Source organism: Lonchura striata, chromosome Z (genome assembly GCF_050655825.1).
Source record: "Lonchura striata isolate lonStrDom1 chromosome Z, ASM5065582v1, whole genome shotgun sequence".
NCBI lineage: Eukaryota > Metazoa > Chordata > Aves > Passeriformes > Estrildidae > Lonchura > Lonchura striata.
This window is the reverse complement of record NC_140740.1, coordinates 61,559,421-61,580,800: the sequence shown is the minus strand read 5'-3', so window position 1 is coordinate 61,580,800 and position 21,380 is coordinate 61,559,421. Positions and strand designations below refer to the sequence as shown.

At 36.2% G+C, this 21,380-nt stretch overlaps 1 protein-coding gene across 7 annotated transcripts in view; it reads right to left on the bottom strand.

The window, feature by feature from the left end:
* Positions 1-347: 347 nt before the first annotated feature.
* Positions 348-21,380, bottom strand: part of FRMD3 (FERM domain containing 3) — a 122,301-nt gene continuing 101,268 nt past the window's right edge. For all 7 annotated transcript variants that reach the window (XM_021534454.3, XM_021534455.3, XM_085565967.1 and 4 more), the window contains 4 exons: positions 18,506-18,580; positions 17,900-17,968; positions 14,617-14,738; positions 348-3,774 (listed from right to left, as the gene is read on the bottom strand). In XM_021534454.3, the coding sequence (XP_021390129.1) occupies positions 3,179-3,774; positions 14,617-14,738; positions 17,900-17,968; positions 18,506-18,580 (862 nt within the window). In that variant the 3' untranslated portion in view covers positions 348-3,178. The remainder of the gene's footprint in view (positions 3,775-14,616; positions 14,739-17,899; positions 17,969-18,505; positions 18,581-21,380) is intronic.

Here is a 21,380-nt window from a genome sequence, read left to right as displayed (position 1 = left end):
CAGCCATATGTCCACTACCAGGGCCTCACTGCAAAATCAGCCTCTCAACCTCTCAGTTTTTATGCCATGTGCAGCAATTGCGTCTCAGGACTCTGACTCACTCTTATGCGGAATCCAGGCAAATCAACAGTCTCATGGTAAGGTAATTGAGCCTGAAGCCATGCTAATAACATCCTATTTTAAAGTATTTTTAGTGTCTCATCAGCTGATTAATAAAGAAAATCATATTGAAAACATTGTAAGAGTCATAAGAGATCTCTACTATATTATATTTCAAGAACTTCATGACAAAACATATTATTTATAGAAAATCTTTCCCCGTAAGAACTGTCATAACTACAGAAAGCTTTTCTCCAGTGTAATTTTATTAGGGATTCCTGCCATCATATCAACATACAAAACAATCAGGATGTTGACATATAGAAATGTGAAATTCACTGTACAAAGATAAGGCTCAAGTTACAGGTATATTTTCCCCTTACACTCCATGAAATAAAACCATTTTTAATACTTCCCAGAGTTGCGTTTATAAATGTTGGACAAACCACAAAATAGATTTCAAGTACATAACATTTTACAATATATTCCAAGCACAGACAAAAATACACAATACTGTACCTATAGACGCTCCATAGTCCAAGTCTGTAATCTTTACTAGTAAAAAGCTGCTACTCTCTCTGAATGTGCCCAACCACATCCTTCTGTGTATGACATGGTCCTGGCCTTTAAGTTATAACACTTATGACTTTCAGTTAAATTACTTTGATAGACCAGGGAATATCAGGAAGAAAAGATGAGAATTTTAAAAGGCCAGGTGTGAATGTATGCATCTGGTTAGTAAATGCAAGCACACATGCACACACACTTGCTTCTAACCCTACATAAAACTTCACTGCACTGCACAATTTTTGAGATTATGTTCTGATGCAAATGAGCTATTTTCTGAAAGATTTAAATTAAGCATTACAATACTTCTACTTCTGGGGTGCACAGGGACGAGACTATGGTAACCAACTTTTTTTGTTAAGTGATTATCAGACTTTCCAGGAGGTTGTATGGAACCATGTCTTCACAGTCCATCATGATGTCTACTACACAGCCTTCACCACTGAAAACACCTTTTCTGACACCTTTGTTTTGCAACAATGCAAATGAATAATTTCCGGTTAAGACCAAATGTCTACATTTGTTCACTCTCCGTTTCTATTAGGCTGAGTGATTATTACCTTGTGGGAAAGGATCATTTAGCTGCAAGTAGCACAGGAAGAAATAGACGTTAAATAATTAATCATTAATGATTCTTCTGGGAAACAGATTATCAAGAACAAACAAAGACAATATAAAACCACGGTTGTTTAATCTAGCCTTTGTTGGAGGGGAGATGAGTAGTAATCTAAAAGTTTACAGTTGAGGAAAGGAATTCCTAAGGCCTGTAACTATTTCTCTCTTTTAAAAACTGGAGAAGATTAGAAGGGAAGGAAAAATCCTCTATGAAAATTGCCATTTTAAAACTAGACACTTGCAAAAGCTTACAAGAGAAAACCAAGCAAAAGAGAATCTGATACTGAATCTGATACTGAAACTAAAGGAATTTATTTAGTAGGAATTAGACATGTGGTTACAATGTGTTAAATGCACATCTAATAAAATAGCCTCAAGTATGTCTCCAATTCATAAATGTCTAAGCAGGAGAAAGAGTCTGAAGCCAAAATTCAAGTTCCTTAATTTAAATATGAAACAAGGCTGCACTAAGATTGTGAGAGAGGAGGAATAAAAACTTTCTTGTCTTAGATACAACCTCTGTGGTATATTTGAAAGCCTTCAAATGTTCTCAGCATTGACAAGATTTTACGTAAGTATATTCTCTAAGCTATATTGGAATACTTTTAGATATACAAATCCATGTTACACAAAACAGCAATAGATCACATAACTGGGCTCATAATAACAAGAAATGAGGGTAAGTATGGTGTTATATGTGAAAGGAAATATGCACAGAAAATATGTTGTCTTAGAGATTAGTCATAAAGGGTATCAAGCATGGAGATTCATCTCTTAGTTTAAGCCTTTAACTGTGAGCCAGTAGATTATTTTGATATCAACTGTACAGCCTAATGCTGTGCTTTTTAAAATAAGCATGAAAAATTTATTCATTTTTCACTTTTTCATCTTCTTTATGATTTTTAAAAGTAGCTCACTCACTCACCTACTGATTTATTTTTGGGTCTTTTTTTTTTTTTTTTTTTTGCTACTTACTATTATTGTTTTCTGTTATGTACAATAATCTACATTGAGACTGAAGACTCAATCTTTCTCTAAACGTACTTGGACTATCTTGTAAAGACTTTCTACAGAACTGATAAAATGGAAGACAACCTGACAAATAAGAGGAAGGATCATTTCAGTTCTGCTCACTTCCCCAAGCTTTAGAACTGTGCCTTTCAGAAATTCTTTTGCATACTTGCTGTCATTTCACCTTGCCCAGGCAGCCCCTACAGAACTTGAGTGAACATTCTGTGTGTTTCCCAAACACAGTCCCTTTGTATATAGCTACATTAAATTCATTCATTCTCCAGCCATAGTTTAAAAACAAATAATTGGTAAAACACTAAAAACACCCTGCATGCCCCTCTGCATTATTCTTACCAATGTGTACATTTAAACAACATTGTAAGTTTTCTTTTACTAAAAATTTACCAAAATATCTTAAAGACATAAAAATGTAAAAAACCAAACAAACAGAAAAACAAACAAAAAACCAAAAACCCAGCATAAACATTGCTTGTATAGGCATTGGTTAGAAGAAATTGTTGCACTAAGGAGTATATTCAAAAAGGTTTTCTTTCAATATTGTCAGTTTTAGTGTCATGGATTGAAAGGTTAAGGACAATGAAACTTATTGTGACCCTGTCTTATATGATGCAATAAATGAGCTGGAAGACTGAAATGTATTTAAAATAAAGCTTCTTTTTGGTTATTGAGAGGTGACTGTCTAAGTTAGTAATTAAAATGGCATTTTAAGTATGTAAAGGGAACTTAAGGACATGAGTCTGTAACAAAAACTGTAAGTGAGGATATGAAGGCAACCGTCAACAGATGGGTCCAGGGACATTATGGAAAGCTATCACTAACTGAAATTTTGAATATAGCCCTTAGTTGTATTATATTAATGTAAAATTTAAAAGCTGCCCAGAATATCACGGATGAAGTTTATTTTGCAAGCCATCCACTGCCTAAGGGGGCAGTAATATTCAATATGGAACTGCTGAAACTCTGGTGTCTGGCGAATTTCATGAAGGAAAGAGATTTGAAGGTCCGACTCCAGGAGAACAAGGAAAAGGGGGAACACAAACAACAATAGTCCAAGGCCTACAAGAAAAAGTCTGGAGAAACTCTTCACAAAAGCATTAACCTCTATGTTGCCCATTAGAAAGTCATAGCTCCAACTCAAGGCTCTCCGAGCTTCTTTCAGTTCTTCCTCCTCTGCAATTAAAAATGCATTTTCATCTGCTTCAAGTTCCTCAAATGAATCAGTATCATCTTTCTCATTCTCTGCTCTTGGGCAGGTATCAAAAAGCATGTCAATCTCATCATCAACCGGTGTGGGCAGCAAGCTGGCACTTGGATTGTATACCAGCTCTGAGATGGTTAAGGGTTCCTCTTTCATGTTGTCTTCCTGTTCAATGTCAAGATCAACATCCTTCCCAGTATCCTTTACTGGAGAGCTTGAAGTCACAGGTACTGAAATCTCCTCTTCCTTTGGCAGCTCGATACCTGAAGAAATGAAATTAGAACAATGATACTAAATTTCTCACAGCCTGGTGAAAAAGTCGGCCTTCCAGTAGTATATAACAGATGTATGGAAAGAAGATTCTGCAATAATTTGCATATTAAAACCAGACTGTACACAATTATCAAAAACTGAAAAAGCTTTTTGAAGAAGGCAGTATCCTTACAACACTGCAGTACACCAGATCTGCTTAAGAGGGTCGGCTGTAGCTACCAATGATAATAGTGCAAAGCAGAAAAGAGAGCACCTTATTTTCTACTGGCAATCTGATTTCTGTAATAAATTAACACCTACTATATGTGTGAATTGGTGCTCTTTGGTGTATAATAATAATAATAATAAGAAGAAGAAGAAGAAGAAGAAGAACAGCAACAAAAACTACCAACTCTCATTGCTTTGACATGAATGAGTGTGGTAAGATAATAGCTAAGGTTGAGAATAGAGCATGACATTAAAAAGAGACACCAGATTATCATGATAAATTCATGGTAACAGTAGAAAGAACAAAAGGAGAGGAAGGTTAACATAATATGAGAATTAGATATCATTGGAACAACATTCTAATAGTGTCACCTGTTAAAAAATCTCCTTCTCATGTCGCCTTTTTTTTTCTGCTCATCTAGTTCTTTAGCTCTTTTCTCTCCCCTCTAAATTTCTCTCTCCCCTTTACAGAGGAGACTTTCTTATGGTATTACTCTCTGCTCTCTCAAAACTTACTCCCCATTTTCCAGTCACTCTCTAATAGCAAGAAGTCTGCAAAGAAGTCTAGCTGTTTACAGCTGCATCAGTACTTCAGTGACTGCTTTTAGTTGTCAGTCGTAGGAGTGGAGAGGACAGCTGGGCACAGACCTGCCTTGCAAAGTGATGTTAAGACACCTCCTCGTGGAAATTTCCCTTTTTAAGTACTCAAAATGGCCCAGACAGATATCTTCCCCTGTAACTTGTTATCTTTTTCTTTTCTAGACCTCACTTGCCATGCCACCAGGTGAGGTTTGTCATTTTGGCCAAATGACAAAAGACACAATTTCTACTTCCTTTCATTTCATCACTGAGTAAAGCATCTGATGGGTTTTTTTTCCTGAGGTGGCTAGTTGTGCATTCTTGTGGAAACAGCACATGACCAGGGACAGAGAAAGAGAGGAGGAGAGTTCCTTTCAGCAGCAAAACTGCATAACTGAAATGAAACCTTGTCCTCAATAATTATTAGTTCAATAATTCAATTAGTTTAATTTTCATAAGTTTAATTTGACTTCCTGCATAATGATTCCTTGTATCAACTACTCTGTCCTCTCTTATCACAGCCAATTTAGAAATTCATCATATTTCAGCATGAAACCTGTTTTGTGCTGGAATGTAATTGTCTACACCAGTCTTTACATAAAGAAATACACTTTCCACAGTCATCAAGAGGAGGATACAAACCAACTGAAATGAGACAAAACAGTGTATGAGCACCAGGAAGTGAGAACAGATCCTAAGTAACAGAAGGTAATGCTGGATCATCAAACCATATTCACGTTACTTGAGAGTACACCCACGATACATTAAATTACAAAAGCCAAAATTTTTTAACTCTGGAACCCAGCATTAAGAATCTAGATGTATCTTTAGATACACAAGTACTACTATTTGATTCTTAAATATGCTTTTCAAATATTCTTAATACAAGTAAAATTTAAGTTGAGCCACTTACTTAGACATTTTGAAATGGTTGAATGCACCCAATTTTACTCTCCTAAATTTAGAATTCTGGCCATAGGCCTCTCTATAACTGCTTAGGTGCAAGGTCAGCCATATATTTTCATCATGCATCTCATCATAGAGGACAGCTACACCTACCACAAAGAAAGGTCACCCCAATTTATGATTCTTGAGCCTCCTCTTCCTCCCCAGAGTAAATTTCAACTTGCATAAAATGTATAGTGAACATAAAGAGACTATATTAATTTTCATTACAACTGTATTTTTCTCAAATTACTGGCAAACTTCTGACTATGGGGTTAACCTGTTGATAGAAAGTGACAGAGAAACCTTTTCATGTCAGTGTTTTTGTTTCCTGAAGGGTTTGTATTGAAATGGTAATGTGTTGCAGCTCTGAAGCACACATCAAATTTACATTCCACTATTTAATTTCAACAGCTAGGAAGAATTTTCCACTGCTTTATTTGTTATTTAAACTGATTAAATCAATGTAATTGCATTTTATATCAGTCAAATACTAGTGTAAATCAATATTTGAAAACTTAGAATGGGCATAAAATGCTGCTGCTGCAAGCTTATTTGATATTTTAAAAAATTAAAGATATAAAGTTGTTCTTTTTACTCCTCCATATTCTCTGTAGCACCACAACATTTTTTAAGTCAAGGAATGAGGAAAGAACAGGCTGTTAACCTGAGTCAACATGACTTATTCCAGCAAAGTTTCAGTCATGTTGCAATATATGGATAAATATGTTGGGCCATTCATATCTTGATGGTTTCAAAAGACATAACTGTAAAATAATAATGGCAAATATAATTTACAAAGAATATCACATTAAAGTGCAAGAATTCCACAGTACAATTAATATTCCAGTAAGACAAATTTAAGAGAGAAGAAAGTTTTTTGGATTTTTTTTTTTATTTTTCAGATAGCCCTCAAGAGAGCCAGTTATCTGAAGTAATAAAATCAAGTTAAAGGAAAAAAATCCTCAAAGTGTTCCAACGGAAAAATAGATTATGAAAGTTAAAGCAAGCCCAACTTCTAATAATCTTTAATTATTTTATGACTCTTCTGCAAATGGTTTGTGCCTATTCAGACATAACAATTATTTTGGTACTATCTTTATAAGACTATCATTTTATATAATTTGTTGGCAAGATTTTGAAAAGTCTACTATCTCTTTATTAATAGTTAAAATTTATGTGGTGTTCAGATTTAGAGGATTTTCAGTTGAGAATTAAGTTACATTTGAGAACCTCTTCTTTCCATTCTTTACTTTGAATTCTCAATGGCAGTTTACATTCTATAAATCAGAAACTTCTAATACAGATTACTGGAATATCAGGTAAATAATCAGGTAAATATCAGGTTTTTTTCTTATATTTCCACAGAAAAAGTTTGCTACACTTTTCTGGCAACAGAACACATTTTACAAAGCCAGAGATCTCATTATCCAAGGTGAAACTCAGTATTCCTCTTCCACCAAATACTGTGATTGCTCCAAGCCAGGAATATGAACAGCTGAATAAGATAGGACATTATTTTGGTCATCTGCTGTGAACACGAACGTGCAAGAGGTCTGAGAGGTCTGACGTAAAAGTTGTCAGCTGCTAGTATTTCTACAGGAGCCAAAACCAGCAGCTGAGGATTAACAAAATGAAGGGCAGCTCTAGCTCCACCATTCTTAAGAAGCTGCAGTTGCTGAAAGTACAGCACCTCAGAAGAATGTATCCTCTGCTTATTAAAAAATTCAGTTCACACATTGGCCGGATATCCTGCACAGGGCTTTTCTTACCAGAAAGACAATTACACATCTATAACAGCCTTTAATATTGGAGAAAGGAACAAGTGTGAATGTACACTAATTTTAAAGAGAGAAATGGAAAATGAGATATGGTCCAGAGAGAGCAGTACTAGGAACATTTCATACACACATGTAAACAAAAACGGCCAGACAGGCTGCAATTAGGAGAAATCCTTCCTGTCCTTTTTACTTCTTCCTCTGGAAATATCATGTATCCTTTGCTTATTTTCCATGTGGACAAAATTAATCTGTACTATGAATACAATGACCTTTCAGAGGGAAGGAGAAGGTGATTTTCTCACATGAGCAAAGTGCATGAATGTCACAAAGAAAGTGTAGAAAAATGAGATATACTGTAGAATTGCATTGAATTACATATCTCCCTACACATCTATATCAAGCAGGATTTGCATCACTCCCAGACCTCCTGCCCTCAGAAACAGAAGGTCACAGATTTGTACTGTACCCACATCACATGACCATATCTGTCATAGCTTTGCAAGTAGAGTTAATCAATGACAGTTTATAGTAACTTCTTTTTAGGCAGTGACCTCACTTTCCTGCTGGCCGTTACTGTTTGCTTTAGTCTAATGAAAAATTCTAGAAGGCAGCAAAGCCCTGTCCCAGCAGCCAGTTCATATGACTTGGATGTTTTATGGCACAGCTTTCCTCCCAGCTGTGTTGTGTCCAAGCTAGTACAGCCACTGAAGGCCAGTGCTCTCCTTTCCACACCCCACAAAGGACACCCCAAGCACAGAAGCAGAGCAGAGCATACTGCATGGAGGGCATTCTGGGATGCCTGTCTTCCATCTCTCTTTGGCCTGGAAGGAGTTCAATCCAGAGTTGTTGATCACCTTCCAGAAACAGGATTAAGCAGCAATAGGACTGAAGGAAGCATCAGGGAGAGAACTGTGTATCTTGGGAGCAGGAATGAGAAGGCAATACATCTATCAGCAGCTCAGAGAAAGAAGGACCTGGTGATGGGACTGCAGTACTCAGTGTCCAGCACCACACCAAGGACAGTGAGGCTGAAAAGTGCCAAGCACTGATGCAAAAGCTTAGCACCCAAGCAAGGGTGCTAAGGGCAAGTGGGACATTTAAGCATTCCCACTCAAGGAGTCTTCTTGCACAAGCTACATCCTGTGCTTTGGTGCTGCTATACATGTGTTATATGCTGATACATATATATATACATATATATACACTTTCTGCATGTTTACTTCAAAAGAAATAACGTAGTATGAACAGTACTACACAAACAAGGTGTTTAAGAACTATCATCTCTTATGATTGCTGTCATTATATTAAACCAACAAGATGTCTTGCATTTATATGAAGCCAGTATTTAACCTCTGAGATGTAAGAATACAAAACATACATCAATAACAATGCTTTTGCCATTTTGTTACTATGTTTAAATCAAGAGAAATAGGTTTATTCTCTAGTAGATTCTACTGTTTTCACTGAGTGGTGAACTCAAGAAGCAAAGACAACCAGGAGCCGTTTCTACTCAGAGACAAATTACTGCAAGAATCATTTTCTCATGTATCTACTGCACCCACTGCTTTCCAAATTTCAGATATCAAAAGAGTAAAATATTCTAATCTTTGTCAGAACACTTTCAGTTAATTATTTGATTAAAAACTAATTTCTGAAATGAATATTCAATACAAAGATTTACTATAGGTTAGTAAAAACTGAAATAATTCAACCTATAGGTGCCCAAATATAAAAAACAATCAATACTACAAAAGCATGGAAAAACAAATCTAAAAATGTTTTATGACATTAAGAAAATGGAAATATTTACTGACGGGAGGGCAATGGATCTCTGGCAAAGGCATTTCCTAAATAAAATATCACTGATCAAAGCAATACTGAATGTTTTTTGTTCCTTGGGTTGCACTACTCTTGTGTGTAGTGAAAAAGGGAGATAAATCAGACTCTGTCCAAGCTCCACCTTCCTCCACCAGCCTTAGTACTACTATTCAGCATATGAAATTATTCTGTATATAGAAAAATAAACCAAAGAAGGTCATAAACTGGAAAACTCAACTACTGCATTCAGCTCACATTCAAAATCTACTACCTTCTAATTTAACAACTATGTAGTTTTTGTCATAAATTACTGCAATTTCAAAGTATTTCCCCCCAACTCAGTCCCAGAAAAATACAAAGGCAAAATTCCAGTCCCTCATTTGTTACCAATTAACAAATAAATCCACAATTTGCTGTAAGTTAATACAATAAATTTCTGTTTTGTCTCATTCATTGTCCATTTGCAGCTTTGTTCTTGACAGTAATTATCCTCTGCTGAACATGTCATTTACATGTATAGGATAGTTCCTTTCCAAGACACAGCTATTAACTTAAACTGGGGTAAAGGGTTTAAAAAAGGGTTTTCAGTAAAATGAATGTAAATTTACCAGCCCTTCTGGCTGTGATCTTGGAGCCATGCCGCAGTAAACGAACGCACACTTCCTTGTTGCAGTGGTTGACCATCCGCAAATGAATGCTTCTCTTGGTTTGGATTTTTACAAGACATTTCACCATGTTGACTATTAATTCCTCTTCTTAAAGTCTTGTAAAAGCTCTATCCATACCAGCTTTGACCTTTTATTAAGTTCCCACTGGGTTTTAAGAGACTAACACACAAGTCGCTCTCAATGAATCAAATGACAAGCTTCTAACATGGCCAACAAAAATATCCCAGCAGGAACAGAACCAGAGGTTATTTTTAAACATTTCCAGATGCCTCATAATGTACAATGCAAACTTTCACAGCACCCATCTCAGTTAGCAGTTGCTAGCATAACAGCTGAACCACACACAGAGGCATAAAAATATCTAAAGCACCAAAACCTAGTGCAGTTAAAAAAGAGGCCAGCATTTATAGTCCCATTATTTTTCTAAAATGCTTTAATATGCCAGTAATGTCAGTTCCCCATCACTGGCTGGAAATTATTTGTGAAACATGTAAATACAATGGAAAAATCCATGCTGTGCTTACAACTCTTACTCACAAAGTGAACCAGTGAGACCAATAAACATTAATTTCTAGTCTAAAATAAAAACCTGACCTGTCCATATAAACACACGAACAGAAAATTTCTAAGTCTGGGGAAAAAAAAAAAATCTCTCTTTACATATGAGCTCCAGTTCCCACTTGAGGACAATTGTTGGACAGATTCTTGTTGGACAGAAAGAAGTGTTGTTTCAGAAGGCTGGGCCTTTTCCCTGTTCCTGACCAGCAGAGATATACAGATTCCCAAAAAACCAAGATGTACCTATGCTGGCTGCTGATAACTTGCTCCAGCTGGGAGCTGGAAGGCACCCATATGCATAATATCACAATATCCTAGTGGGAAAGAAACTCTTTCCTGGTACATCAAAGCCACAGAAAAGAGACAAACTGGAAGGAGCGAACTGGAGGGGATATAATATCTCACTTCCCAGAATACTCATCTGTAATGTTTATGACATTGTGCTATCTGAATCTTTGTTCTCTTTGTACCAAAAAATCAATTATATGCTTGCAAATGTGTGGGAAAGAGAGAAGTAGGGGAGGGAGTCCTGCAAATATCTATTTTACACATAGGTATTTCTCTCATAAAAGACAGCTGCTTCAAAGAAGCTTTTGGAAAGCATCTTTATGATGTTTCTCTTTCCTATATAGCCTCTATAGTACAAATATCCAGCAGAAGTCCTGTTTACTCCTTCCTCTGCCAGAGCAAAGATTTCTCTTCCTTTCATTCTCTGCAAGCACTTTTTGGTGGGTTTAAGGAAAGATCAAGTACCCCTTTGTTTCCTATCTCCATTTTGCCATCCTTTCAAAAGTAAGATTCTGTCTTCTTTTATCATTTTTATTCGCATTACTGTTGTAACAGCCAAAAAGGATTATTAAATTCTAACTAAAAGGGGTAGACTCTTCATTGTGTACATGGCTACAAAAACTGGAAAGCATGAATTCTTACAAAAATCTAACCGCAAATGTGTTCAATACATAGAGGAAGGCCTATATAAGGACTCAAGTGTCAACTAGACAAGGTTGTGAAAGATTTCCAACTTTTGAAACATTTCCAAATGCCTCATAACATTGCAAACTTCCACAGCATCCATCTCAGCTAGCAGTTGCTAGCATAACAGCTGAACCACACACAAGCATAAAAATAGCCAAGGCATCAAATCTTAGCGCAAGGGGATAAAACGGCCAGTGTGTTCCTACATATTGATGTTGAGAAGTAAAATCTATCATTTATGCTTCATGTGACCATGCTTATGCAAAAGAGAAATGACTGTGTTCATTTCAAATTGCTCCCCATAGCTTTATCTATATGTAAGTAAGGGAGAAATCTTAAAATCCTACAACTGACTCAGAAAATCCTGAACTATACTAACTCTCAGCAAGAGACTGTTTAAAAAAATAAAAAATTGTACCTACAAAAGTTCTACATGCTTCTCCTCTACAACCAAATCTTACACAACTGAACACCCTCACAGACAATTGGTCTGATGGTAATAGGTGTGTGCTTATTCCTGTACATAAAATCATTAAGATTGGAAAGATCATCAAGTCTGTTAACCCAGCACTACTGTGTTCATCACTAAACCATATCTCCAGGCACCACACCCACACGCCTTTTGAACACTTCCATGGAGGTTGTTGATTCAACCATGTCTGTGGATGGTCAGTTTGTTCCAATGTCTGACCATCCTTTTGGTAAGGAAATTTTTTCTTATATCCAAACTAAACCTTCTCAGATGTAATGTGAGACCACTTTCTCTTGTCTGTTATTTATTACCTGGGAGAAAAACCAATCTCCACCTGGCTAGACACTCCTTTCAGGGAGTTGTAGAGACTGATAAGGTCACCCCAAGCCTCCTCAAGACTAAACAACCCCAGCTCCTCAGAGAACTTGTGTTCCAGACCCTTCACTCACACCAGTGCACTGTACATTGTCCAGCTCCTCAATGTCATTCTTGCAAGGAGGGACACAGAACTGAATGCAGGATTCAAGGTGCAGCCTTGCTCAGTTCTTGCTCCATGCGTAGTTGAACACATTATGTTTCTTCTAGTGCTGCTATACAGATTCTGTGGCTGCCTTCTTTTACTGTTTGATTTTGGTGAGACAGATGCCTTTGCAGATGGTAGTCCATTGTCTCTGGATTTTTTAGTACTGGATGCTATCACAGCTTCACCTATTTGAGTAGACTATTTTTTTTTTAAAAAAAGGCAATACCATACCTCTCCAGTCACAGGATATTAATGTGGTTTTGACAAAGTGATGAAAGCTTCTTTTCAATCACTTGATATTCTGTGCTGAGATTTCAGTCATGAATTATTGATCTGATAACACTGACTTTTGCCTTTCGAACAACAAAAATGAAAGCATGCTTCACTGTGCTGAGACATATAAAGAGATACCAAGGCTGTTTCATGTCTGTAGCACACAAAAGCAGTTCCCCAAGGCAGTGGTGCCAGTCTCAGAGGTGGATAGCTCCCTTCTCTCCAGCTCCTGCGTATGCCCTTACTCCAACACAGGATCTTGGTTGACCCTCTTGATGACCCAGTCAATAGTTCAGTCAGGCAATAATAGGAGACTGCACAGTTAAGGAGTTTTTGTTTGGTTTTGGTTTTTTTGTTTTAATTTGGCTAGCTGTTGTTATTGGGTTTGGTTTTGTTATTTTGAATTGATTTTATTTACTTTTTCTTTGGGTTTTTTTTGTTTGTTTGTTTGTTTTGGGGGTTATTTTACGGGGTTTTGTTTAATTTTGGGTTGGTTTTTTTTGTATGTTTTTTTAACTCCTTCTCCTGGTTCACACTGTTGTGATTAGTGCTGGTGCAAGAGAGAAGGTGGGAATCAACAAAAGTGGATGTTGGGAAGAGCTGTGAGATCAATTCAAGTTGTAGTTTGATAATATAGCCAAGTTTTCTGCAGAAAAAGACTGCAAAAGTGTAAATACTGTTAACTTAGCATCTGGTGATATTTAACAACATATAAATTATGCAGTTAAATACCACCATCAAATATGTCTATTAGCTCATCATAGTAAGAACAATCTGTCTGACTGAAAGGAAATGTAATTTTCAAACTTATGTAGCACACACATTTAAAACAAGCGCTGTCTGGTGAGCATGTCACGAGTTTCCAAAAATGGATTTCATTCATTAGAGTTGTAAGTCTGGTTACAGGACACAAGCAAGGACATACGGATGCACAAAGCAAGCTGTTGTTACTCTGCAGTGGTGACAACTGCCCAGAGGAAGCACAGCGGTGGTGCTTGGCTGCTAGAAGGCAAATTCTCATATACATGTATTTCACAGCAGAGGTAAACAAGTAACTGTTAAAACTAACAGCTGTTACTACTAATTATAATAAGGTATTCACAATGACAATGTAATTCACCCTATGCTTGCTACATTCGGTGTCCAAACTCTGAAGAATGAACAAAATTGTTCATACAACTCCTATAAAATTATGACATACTCTTATGAAAAGGAAGATACTTACTCAGCTATTTTCTGTTTTCCATTGACCAGAACAAAGCAACAACAAAGATTGTATTTCCTAACCTCTGAAACAATTACCTCACTACATCTCAAGCAAGAACCACTGTCAGATTTTGTTAGGTTGTCTTCATTTTTATTAGGACAAAGGCAATTATCCTCTTTGAAGCTGGAAATGGTGTTCATGTCATTGTTTGTAGTGACTCTATCCCAAATAGAAAGGTGTTCAATGTGATACTAAAAATATCAAGAATTGAAGAAATATATGCAAAACATTGTTATACAGAATGAATTCAGACTGATCTTCCCATAATGTCCTATTTTGTCAAGGAAGATAAACTAAAGGAGATCTTTCCTAGTTTATCTACAAATAATGTCTTTTTTTTTTTTCAAGGAAATTAAATTAGCAGACTAAATCAGAAAGAAGGAAATATAAAATAAAGAGAATCAAGAAAAACAAAATATCCAGCAGTAAACAGCCACTTTTCCCTCCTGAATGACTGCTGACAATATTCAGGAAAAGGTGCCATCTTGAGACTATTTATATCCTAAGGTCCTTTAGCCTGACAATTTAAAAGATTTTTTGAAACAGAAATCAAATAGCAGTAACCTTCCTCACAATGCATCTCTCATAAGGCTAATGCACAGTTTTCCTGAGATAGCCATCATTACTGGGTATAACATACAGAGGTTTAATAATTAGGAATACCAAATGAAAATTATTATATTTTCTCCATATCCCTGAGTCAGTATCACACCTTTTCCCATATGTTTTATAATAAACGTCAACAGGAATTGGGTTAGTGACTCACCTTCATCTATAGGAACCTCTTCCTCCTCACAGGGAGAAGGAAGGAGCGGCTGCAGAGGTTCCATGTTGATTATGAGTTGCTTGTTCAAGGAGGGAGAGCTGCGACTCTGGGTAATGCTGGTTCTAAAAGAATGGGGAAAACAGGTTTGTTCAAAACAAAATAATAATAAACAGTTATTTCAGTTTGCTTACTGAAAATAACTGCAGCCTTGTAGGTCTCATCTCAGAATCATTTTGCATAAATTACTAGGCCTTGAGCGGTTGTAAAAAACTCTACACATTGAATGCTGCTTTCAGCTGTGTTATGTTGTACCCTCTGCAGATGTAAACATTTCAACATCTGAAGTGTAAGAGAGGTTTTGTGCTGATTTAGCTCCTTTACACTGCCTGACTTCCTTTCGTCTGAGTCAGGATTTCAGTGTGTTGCTCCTCTCCACAGTGAACAGCAAACATTAATATTTGGTTTCAAGGAAGGGAAAAGTTGTTCCATTGCCTCCAGAACTGGATAAAGGATTTGTTACAGTTTGAAAACTGAGGATCAAAGACTAAAGCAGGAACAACTGTGTCCCTGCAGTTTACAGATACAGAGCACTCTCACTCATGCCTACGCACCCCAGATGCTGCCTCTACACCATGCCTCCCAGTGCTCAGGCTGTTTTTCTTTCTTGTCTTACTTCACTCTAAGAGGCTTTCCTGGTAGCAGGTGTTAAATATGCTCTGGAAAGTTTTAGGAATGCTGCTGATTTTCTTCAGTCATGATGCTTATTAGCCTAAAAATGTATTACTGAGAATACAAAATGGCTCTTTTTAATATGTTATCTACAATTTACACAATACAGGCCTGAAGCAAGAGTCCTGCAGTAAATCTTAAACATTATATTATAAAACATTTACTTTGACAAGAGCAAAGATTAAATGGAAGAGTATTCTACTTGACTTGAAATGGTATATTGATACAGTGCTGAAATTTCACAAAATGCATTTCAAGTCTGCACAAAAATCTCAACTTAAAATTCCACATAAACAAACTGAACAAAGACCCTATTTCAACTCAGAAGATAGAACTCTCTGTGTTGCTGAGGGTTCAGGTAAACCTGGGACACAGGTGTCCAACTCTTAACCCACACTACCTGTCAGTAAATATTCTGTGGGAATAAACAAGCTTTCTTGCTCAATTGACATGATTTCTTGTGCTGTAATACATGTCCAAAGGTATTTATATCCTCATTTGCATTTTCTGGTAACTATTTAGTTTAAATTTTCACTATCCACAGAGGGTTTTCACCCAGGTTATTATAATTATTGTCACTCCAATCCAATGGTAAATTCCTAGGCTTCTTATGCAATCTCTGAACTTTTGAGCTTGTAAAAAGCTCTCAAACAACTCCCAAAATACAAATTGTGCCTGGGAGCAACCACAGGCTTCTGTTTCATACTTATTTACAAAGATGCCCTGGATTCAGGCATGCCCTGGAAACAAAACATGAAATAATTCATTTTGTGTTTGGCAGAAGAACTTGCCATGCATTAATCCTGCGTGACGCCACACTCCAGCAGATTTTCAGTACACAGTGCTTTAAGTGTAATATCCAAACACAGAGATACTGAGCAATACCCTCCTCTCAACTGCATGTTGCTTTCTTAATGCAACCATTGTATTGACTTTGAGGGTGAGAGCACAGGGAGAAAAAAAAACTTTAAATAGATATATAGATATATGTTTACATTAAATTAAATATTTTTTTCTGGATGTTTCGCTTCTGAAAAGCCATCATTTCCTATCCTGAAATCCTCTTTCACAGAGTAACTTTTTTAAAACATGCCTCATTTTTTGAACCGAAAATTTGCCATATTTTTTGCTTGCTTGTGCTTTTAGAAGGATCAGATACCTCTGTCTCCCATTTCACAACCTGAGCTATAAAAGCACCAGAAATCATTATATTCTTTAGACTTTCTAAGAAACTGAACTTGGAGCTTCCATACTATTATAAATGCAAGCTTTGTAAGAAGGTTAGCGATAAAAGAGATACATTGCTATTTGTGGATGTTAAATCCATATGATGTTGCTTTGTAGAATTATTTGCTCTCTGATCTGTTTGTTTTTGTACACTAAGTTTTAAACTATGTGTTTAAAATACATTTAAATAGAGAAATCAAATAAAAGCAAAATTCAAGATAAAAAATAAATGTAAGAAAATCTTTTCTTATCCTGGAACAAAGAAACTTCTTGGATAATAGGCAATAAGCTATTTCCTAAACTGAGCAACTATTCTCATTTAAAATGCATTTCTGTGCCCAAGTACTTTATGCTGCCTCAATGGTGCATCTATATTCTGCCGTCTGTGTTATCATTTAACACATTCTAGATCTTCAATTACCTCATTTTAAAATGTAATCTGGACAAACATGTTTGAAAGCATGCCTGCATGGCCTAACTATTAATTACATAGTAGGGCTGGACAACATATTATAAATATTTATTGAAAATATATTTCCATATTTTAGTAAACACAATCCATTTTTATCTAAAATATAAACAGAATAGCAATACTCAATTAAAAATAAAAAAGCATATTCCCCCAAACATGAAATTGTAACGAAGAAAAGAATATGGCTGTAGAATGTTCAGACTGTTAAGTAAAAAGGTTTCAAGTAGTTTTTCCTGAAGGCCTCTTTCTTTTCTGAAGAGCTTTATTCAGATTCTTAGGAATTTTTACTATCACTACAACGAGTGATAAGGACGTGAAAGCATTAGTTTGCTTGCAAAGTCTAGCAGCTTATTTCTTACAAGCCAAATTTTCCACTGAAAAAAAAAGATTCTACAATATTTTTTCCTCCTTACTGAATGAAATTCATGCTTTTTCTTTCCATCCAACTGCATTAGGGAAGAACTAAGAAGTATACTTTGAAACATACTCATAAACATATACAAACCAAGAACTTTCAAAATCAAACAAAATCTAGGAATGAAATTAGAGTGTATTTTTCTGTCAGGATCATATAATAAGAGCTTATGACATTACAGAAAAAATAATAAAAGTAATCAATCTGACTGATTAGTAAAACTCAGCTTCAAAGCAGCACAGATTAGGTTCTCCTTTATAGGAGACATTTGTCTGAATTTTGTAGCATTGTCAGACATATATTTCCTAAGGCTTGCATGCATAATTGTGGAAGCTCAGAATGACAGCCATTGCAACTGATAGAAAAGGAAGGAGAATATTTCTGTAGAAGCAATAATCCTACCTAGTCCTTAAACTTTAATACTGAATGTGGAGACATACCTGTGAACTTCAGGAGGTTCCCTCTGGATTTTAGAGCTTGCCTCCACAACCTCTTTGGCTACTTTTCCACTGCATTAAAAGATGAAATGAATATTCAAGTAAATACTAAAACACATGCCAAGAACTACATAAATGTAGACAATTAAGTTACATTTTAAAAAATTGCAATAAAGTACATACATAATGTCCCAGAATTGTGCTGAGTACTTGCCCACAAAGCTACCAAAGAAAAAGCAACTTATTGTAGTAGAACACCACAGGTTGAACTGGACTGCCTCTTTATGTCACACCTGGTTCAGAGCTGCTCAGCTGCAGGTGGCATAAAATCTCTGCACTGGCCACACATCCTAGTTTTTACAGAAGCTGCACCAAAAGTGGAGCTATCTGCTGGTGGAACTACTCTTGACAGAAGAGCCTGTGTGACAACTCCTGCTTATTTTTTAGGTGACGCTAGAAAAGACAACAGGAAGACTTACAAATTTTGATGTCAGGTAGGCATGAACAGACGCTCCAGAAGTAACAGCCCTGAATTTGCCATGAATAATTACTTTGATTTTCTTACTTCCTGAAATGATTTACCATTAATAAGAAACAGCAAACACTCACCTATATCGAAATCTACTGCCTTTAAAAAATATTTTGCTGCTGGACATTGTCTTGATCTGACTGGACTTTGCATACCTTGAAAAAAATAACAGAGGCTGATACCTTTTCAAGGACTTAATAAGGAAAAACGAGCAAGGAACAATACAAGCTTTCTAATTTTTATACCATAAAGTAATGTTCAAAAAATGAGGTTTTCATCTTTTTTAAGGCCTTTATACAAACTAGACAGTGAAGCACACATAAAACTATTCAGACAACATAGAATGACTGAACATGGAACAAGTGATTGCCATGAAAACAAGAAAATTAAATGCAGACACTTGCTGCAGCTCTATGAATTTTCATTGCCAGGATGAAGGAAAGACCATGGTATACCAAAGGCTCTGAGATGTGTACCCTAACACTAGCCTGTTTGTGGGAAAATATGGCTATTTCTACTTTTTCACTAGGCAAACAAAGAAATAATAAAGACAACAACTTGTCTCCTGAAGTAGGTGCTTTTCCAATATCTGTATTCAGTCAGCTTCTTAGTAGCCTACATCATACCCTACTGCTTCTCTGTAATCAACAAGTACACAGAAACATTTTATCTTTATAACAAAGACCATAGAAGAGTACCTCATGTGCTATTTCCTTGATATTCTCTTGAAAAATGTCAAATTTATTTTGTAGAGTCTCTAATTCCCAGATCCTAGTAAACAACTGTCCATGATTAGTATCTGCTTGAATAATTGCAAGTGACCCCTGAACCTGGATCAAGACGGGACTAAAGGTATGTTTTTCAAAACATGTCACATCATCATAACCTTCCCTTAAATTCTAAGTCTTAAACTCTTCTAGGAAGAGGAGAGGACCAAATTAAATTAAGGCAATGTATCATTGTCCTGAATTATTTACATAATCTGACAATGTGTTCTTTAATCTTATTAAAATATCTTGCTGGTATTATACAAATGGGAATTATCTAATGCTGCTAACGAACAGTCCCCACTGTACAACTCTATTTCTCTGAAATGTGCAGAAACATTTGCTCTTTCAAAACTACTATCTTAAGGCTTTACTTGTAGATAGTTTTGGCTTCAGTTTAATTGAAGGATTATTGTTATTCTTCTACACGCTGCATATTAAACATTACAATTTTCCAATCTATCGTTCATGTCCCTATCCATTGAGTAACATTACCAATCTTCATTTTATTAAAGAAGTCCTCTTGAAAGATCCACTACAATTGAAACAGGTGGAGCATAACTTTAAGCAGTCATTGTTAAGGAATAATTCCACTCCATGAAGTAATTTGGAAAGTAGAAAAATAGATGAGAGAAACAGCATTGAATACATGAAGAACAGAGCAGAGCAAGGGGGAGGAGGTGCTCCAGGTGTCGGAGCAGATTCTACCAATGGAGAAAACTGTGGGGAAGGAGTCTGTGCCTCTGCAGCCAAATACAGAACAGATATCCTCACTGCAGCCCCTGGAAGACCCTGCAGCAGGCCAATATGGTCTGAAGAAAGCTGCAGTCCATGGAGAGCTCACACATGAGCTGGCTCCAGGCAGGCATTGTGGCCCATGGAGAGGAGCACAAGATGCAGCAGGTATATGCTGAAGAACTGCAAGCCCATGGGAAGGACCCATGCTTGAGGAGTTCATGAAGGATATTGGCCTACAGGAAGAGTGTAAGAAGGAAGGAGCAGCAGAGAGGAGCTGCAATTTCTATTTCCAATCTCCCTGAGCTGCTCAGGAAAAGGAGGACATAAAGGAATCAGAAATTAAGGAGTAAAGGTGATCCTGGACTGAAACAGGGGAAGGGTGGTTTTAGTTCTGTCTCTGTTGACAAATTGAAATAGAGTGAAAAGGTTAAAAATAAATTAAATTAAACTTCTGCAAGTCAAATCTGTTTTGCTTGTGACAGAAATTGGTAAGCAATCTTTTTATCTTTATACTAAGCTATAGGCTATTTTTCATACCTTTTCCTCCTGACCTGCTGAGTAGAGGAAGTGAAAGAGCAGCTGGGTAGGCATCTGGCACTTAGCCAAGATCAAACCCCATAAATGATGTATTTGTGACCAAAATTCATATAGTTAATATTACAGCCATTTCACAACAAGAGCAGAGAGGTGATATTCCTGTGAGTCTCCCTGAGACATTTTTACATGGAGATAATTTCTACTCAAAGAAAGTACTTTGTCTTCTTTAGGGGAAAATCATCTCCTGCTCCCTATTTATTTCTTGTAACATGAAATTAAACTACTCAAACACCATGCAGTATTTTTCTACTTAAATCTAACAACAGAAAATGCTTCAGGATAAACTTCAAATTAATCTTTAATTATAGACTATATTTAAGCTTGATATAGTCTGAAGCACAGTAAATGTTGACATAGAGAATTAACAAATGCATTTTGCCAGCTCTTACTTCCTGTTTCTTTTTTCTATCCGGTTGAATATATCAGTTGGCTAGATTATATGTTATTGTATCACTGTTAAAACTGAAGAGAGTTTCTTCTCCAAATTAAAGCAGATCATTAACATTCAGGTTAGAAGATACATCTTTTCTACTTCATTTTTATTTACCCTTACAGCAGCCCTCTGATGTGGCTGTATGCCAACACAGAAACAGTAATATTTATAAAATATGTGAGAGACTGTAAGGAAACACTAAGTAGCAAGAATAAAAGCTACATGCCTAGAGGGAAGCATCAATAAACAGATCTAACAAAGTCAGTGGAGGGCAGAAAGAATGCAGAGGCTTTATTAGTGAAGAATTATTATTAGGTTCTCTTTCAGGGAATAGGGAGGTAGATACTACTTTTTTTTATCATTTTACAGGCTTTTTATGTATAATGAGATCACAGGTATCTTTCAAAATGTATCTAGGAA